Source organism: Podarcis raffonei, chromosome 13 (assembly GCF_027172205.1).
Source record: "Podarcis raffonei isolate rPodRaf1 chromosome 13, rPodRaf1.pri, whole genome shotgun sequence".
Taxonomy (NCBI): domain Eukaryota; kingdom Metazoa; phylum Chordata; class Lepidosauria; order Squamata; family Lacertidae; genus Podarcis; species Podarcis raffonei.
The window spans coordinates 42,389,649-42,394,356 of NC_070614.1; the positions used below are offsets into that span (position 1 = coordinate 42,389,649).

Sequence of the window (4,708 nt, forward strand, 5' to 3'; positions counted from 1 at the left end):
GCGTGACAAAGCTGCATCTGGTGAGCCAGCACAGCACACGGAAACGCCGTTTACCTTCCCGCTGGTAAGCGGTCCCTATTTATCTACTTGCACCCGGGGGTGCTTTCAAACTGCTAGGTTGGCAGGTGCTGGGACCAAGCAACGGGAGCGCACCCCGCCGCGGGGATTTGAACCGCCGACCTTTCGATCGGCAAGCCCTAGGCACTGAGGCTTTTACCCACGTTCAGCCCAAAAATGATTTGCTCAAATCAAATCTGCCCTCCTTGCCATCTGTCCACCACCATTCATTCTTCCATATTGCATGAGGTCCATATTTGCTTCCGTTCTTGAATCAGTTTTTCAAAAATCCTTAATGCACTCTATCTTAAGCACTTTTGTAACCATGATAAATTAAAAGCCATATATACTGTCCTTTCTGTTGGGGATAATTCAGACTGAAATTCCCAGGTGTCAAAAAAGGTTGTTTATGTATGCTACTACTGCGGCTTGTGTTTTGTTAGCCCCCAAATGGAAAACGAGCAAGGTTCCAATTAAAGAAGAATGGCAACTTAAGTTGACAGAATATGTGCAGCTTGCAGACTTAACATATGGAATAAGAGAACAAGAAGAACATACGTTTATACAGTAGAAGACTGGAAAACGTTTATTGAATATATGGAAAATAATTGTGTACAGCTGAAAATGCTGGCAGCATTAAGACAAATTCAACAGTGTAAACAAGGTTTGATGGATGCAATAATGGTATAAGGTAAAGTAAAGGTACTCCTGCCCGTACGGGCCAGTCGTGACCGACTCTGGAGTTGCGCGCTCATCTCGCTCTATAGGCCGGGAGCCGGCGCCATCCGCAGACACTTCCGGGTCACATGGCCAGTGTGACATCGCTGCTCTGGCGATCCTGCACCAGCGCAGCACATGGAACGCTGTTTACCTTCCCGCTATAAAGTGGTACCTATTTATCTACTTGCACTTTAAGGGTGCTTTCGAACTGCTAGGTGGGCAGGAGCTGGGACCGAAAGATGGGAGCTCACGCCGCCGCGGGGATTCGAACCGCCGACCATACAATCGGCAAGTCCTAGGCACTGTGATTTTACCCACAGCGCCACCCGCGTCCCTTTAATAATGGTATAGTTTTTGTAAAATATGCAGGGATTTATTATCTGTAAAATGAACCATGGAAAGAAAAGAAGGGAAGTCATTGATATCTTAAGAATGTAAAATGAGTATTTTAAAGTGTAAAACAAAACAAAATTATACACATATTTACTGTTGTTCATCTTCACCACTGATTGCAGTAAGTTGCTATTAAATGCAGATAGGGTAGCTGTTAAGTAACTTTGGCTGATTTTTTAATGAACCTGCCTACTTCTTCAGCATAAGGTCCTGAAACATATGGAAAAGGATGGTTGGGGAGGGAACTAATTGAAATAAGAAGTGGGCAGCCGTAAGGGGACGTAATTATGACAGGAAGGGCCACTCAATGTATGACCACAAACCAGCGTGTAATAATAATCAAAGTGCCCATGTGTCGCAGGACATTTGTGCCAGACAGTACCAGCTCCAGCCTGCAGGCTATGGCCACAGTGGCCTAAAATACGATCGCCCCAGAGGTTTTTGTTCCAGAGCTGAATTTCAAAGACGTCGTGGCCTGACAGTGTGACAGCCCCAAAATCGATAGGTTCAGTCCACCAGGGGTTATTGTTATGTGGGATGACGATTGTCCTCCTTTCCTGACCGTGGAAGAAAATTTTGACATAACCATCAGTGATACCTAACCAGTTACCCCTAAGGTTGTATCCTCTGTGCACAATAAATTTGAGGTGTGCTCTGCCCCGCTCCCAGGCACAACACATACTGCTGTGGAAGCTGCCGTGATGACAGCGGCAGGTGCATTCCTCATCTGAGCTCTGAGAGCTCCAGCGTGGACACGGCTGTGAACAGTTCCTCTTCAGGGCCCTCTGGTTTATATAGTTCACGATGGATTGCTTCAGCAAATCCCTCCTTGGGTCCCTTTGGTTCAACAAGGTGTGCAAGGGTAGGAGAGAATAGGAAACCAACCCAGGCTTTGTTTTTGCACTCTCCATCCATGCGGAGAAGTTCTGGGCTTCTCCAGGTTTAGAGAAGAGAATCTCTGCACGCTTCTCTCCTCCCACAATTTCAGTGCGCTGCTTGGCATAAGCATCATGGAAGATTCCACGAGTGTAAGTCCTCCGGAGATCTTCACACTTAGAACTCAGGGAAGCAGACCCAAATAACCACTTGTGTCCCAGAGAAACCTCCCAGCCCAAACAGCTCTCAAAGCTGGAAGCGGTAATCCCCCACAGGGCCATCTTGCATGTCTGCACAGCCAGCAGGTGGCGCAATCGCCCGCCCACCTGCACATTGCTGATGTAGTGGGTGCCATAGACATTGATAAAATGCTGGTATTCCTCAGAGTTATTCCTCCTTGGCAGACTGGCCAGAGCGCGGGAGAAATGGGAGGCTAGGAGTGAGCGTCTATGGCGGAGTCTCAGCCTGCTCAAGAAGAGAAAAGGAGGAGCAGATAAGCAAAGATAAATAGTGTTACCCACAACCACATGCTTCCATCTATATGACAGAAGAGAAGCCTGAGGGGTCCATAATTTTTTTTATTCTAGCTCCCATCAGCCCAAGCCAGCATAGCCAATGGTCAGGGACGCAGCCTAATAAATTGTTATTGATCAGACAGGCTTTATTCCTAGACAGAACATTATTGACGTGATCCAAAGCGTAAAGATAAAGAATTTGGAAATTCTTTATCTCTCTAGACACATTCAAAGTTTGACAATGTGTAATGGGTGTTTCTGAAAATGTTATTTTAATTTTTTATTTTATTTCAGGAAATAATTTTATACTTAATTGACCAACAATACTTGGGGTTGTCATCAGAAACAGTCACAAATGGGTTCTCTACTTTAAGAGAAGTCAGGGCATCGTTTGTTCCCAGTGCTATTTGCATTTGTCATAGAAACTCTGGATAATAGAATTAGATCCACTTCTAATATCAAGGGGGTATGCATTCTGGGAGTAGAACATTCCATCGGTTCATTTGCAGATGACATCATTGTAATGTTGTCCAATCCCAAGCGAGCAATCTCTCCCCTTTGTGAAAATTTATATGGTTTTTATGCCATTGTTGGCCTTGAAATTAGTTGCTCCATATCTATTAAGCATTTCAATTTCCCCATATTAGAACAAAACATATATTTGCCAGTTCAGAGTTTCATCCTGAACATCCTGGGATTTGTTATTTATTAAGGGGGCTGGGAATTGTAGCTATGTGAGGGGAAAACTACAGTTCCCTGGCTACTTTAGGGGAAGTCAGGTGTTCTTCCTCCCCCCAAAGATACTTCTTCCCCTCGTAAAGGCTTCCTTGAAATTATTGCAACTCAGAAAACGAGAAGCACAAAAACACTGATTTTACCTAAAACACATGTATCAATTTTCTTCTGTCAAATGTTGGTAACTTTACAGCATATTGTGCTTCAACGAAGCGGGCTATCTCTATCAAGGACCCCTATAGAAGAGTTTGGGTTTGATATCCCGCTTTATCACTACCCGGAGGAGTCTCAAAGCGGCTAACAATCTTCTTTCCCTTCCTCCCCCACAACAAACACCCTGTGAGGTGTGTGGGGCTGAGAGACTTCAGACTTCAGAGAAGTGTGACTAGCCCAAGGTCACCCAGCAGCTGCATGTGGAGGAGCTGGGACGTGAACCCGGTTCACCAGATTACGAGTCCACCGCTCTTAACCACTACACCACACTGGCTCTTATCTTATTACTTTGACCAGCCAACTATGGCTCTGTAGGGCACTGGTGCTCACCTGTAGTATGCACAGGAGACCTCTTGCCTCACAAAAATATGGCTGTCCTGGTGGGATTTCTCATGTGCGTAAATTGCCATCCGGGAGTGAGATCCAGCAAAGGCCACCCGCATTTTAGGCAGCTCCAGCCCTGCTTTGCTCAGCACTGTGCCGAACCCCAGCTCTGCTTTCCAGTCGTTCTTCACCTCCTTGGCCATTGAATTTGCGACATCCACATCCAAATTCTCAATGGAACTGCTGACATCCTGATGACACGTATGAAGTACTCGCCAGTCCACGCCAGCCAAGGGGAGTTTCTGCAGCTTCCCCTTCATCAAGGGATTCCGGCAGAGGATGCATGTCCCGTTGGGGCCCTGCCATCGGCTGGTGTCCACCACATACGCTCCCTTTCTCTCCAGAGAGGTGATGTCCACCCCCTCGCCAATGAAGCTGTGGCCGGGCACAAAGCTGTCCTGCTTCATGCAGATGGATCTGTGGAATATTTGGCAGGGGCTGGGAGATGTTGGTGGAAGTTGGAGGAGAAGGAGGAGGAAGGCTGCTAGGAAGAGGTGCTGTTTGGACATGACTGCTCCAATCGAAAAGCTTGTAAATTACCCTAGGGAATAAAACAGAGAGGTCTTGTTTGCACTGTGTGGGCATTTCTCATCTTTTTCAGTTCAGCTCATGAGGGACTTTCAGCCTGTGGGTCTCATCAGGGGTATTTGGTGAGGTATACATTCATTCATAAACAGCAGCAACAGCAGCAGCAACAGTAGTGGAATTAGTGGCAGCTGCAGCAGTGATAATAATAATAATAATAATAATAATAATAATAATAATAATAATAGCAACCTTACCTCTTCCCTCTTTTCCAAATTGCTTCTCCCTCT

At 46.0% G+C, this 4,708-nt stretch overlaps 1 protein-coding gene across 1 annotated transcript; it reads right to left on the minus strand.

Moving 5' to 3' along the window:
• Nucleotides 1–640: 640 nt before the first annotated feature.
• Nucleotides 641–4,428, minus strand: LOC128399993 (perforin-1-like). Its single transcript, XM_053361909.1, has 2 exons — nt 3,840–4,428; nt 641–2,511 (listed from the first exon to the last, which is right to left on the minus strand). Exons 1-2 carry the CDS (start codon nt 4,400–4,402, stop codon nt 1,416–1,418), a joined length of 1,659 nt encoding a protein of 552 aa, XP_053217884.1. The 5' UTR covers nt 4,403–4,428; the 3' UTR covers nt 641–1,415.
• Nucleotides 4,429–4,708: the final 280 nt, after the last annotated feature.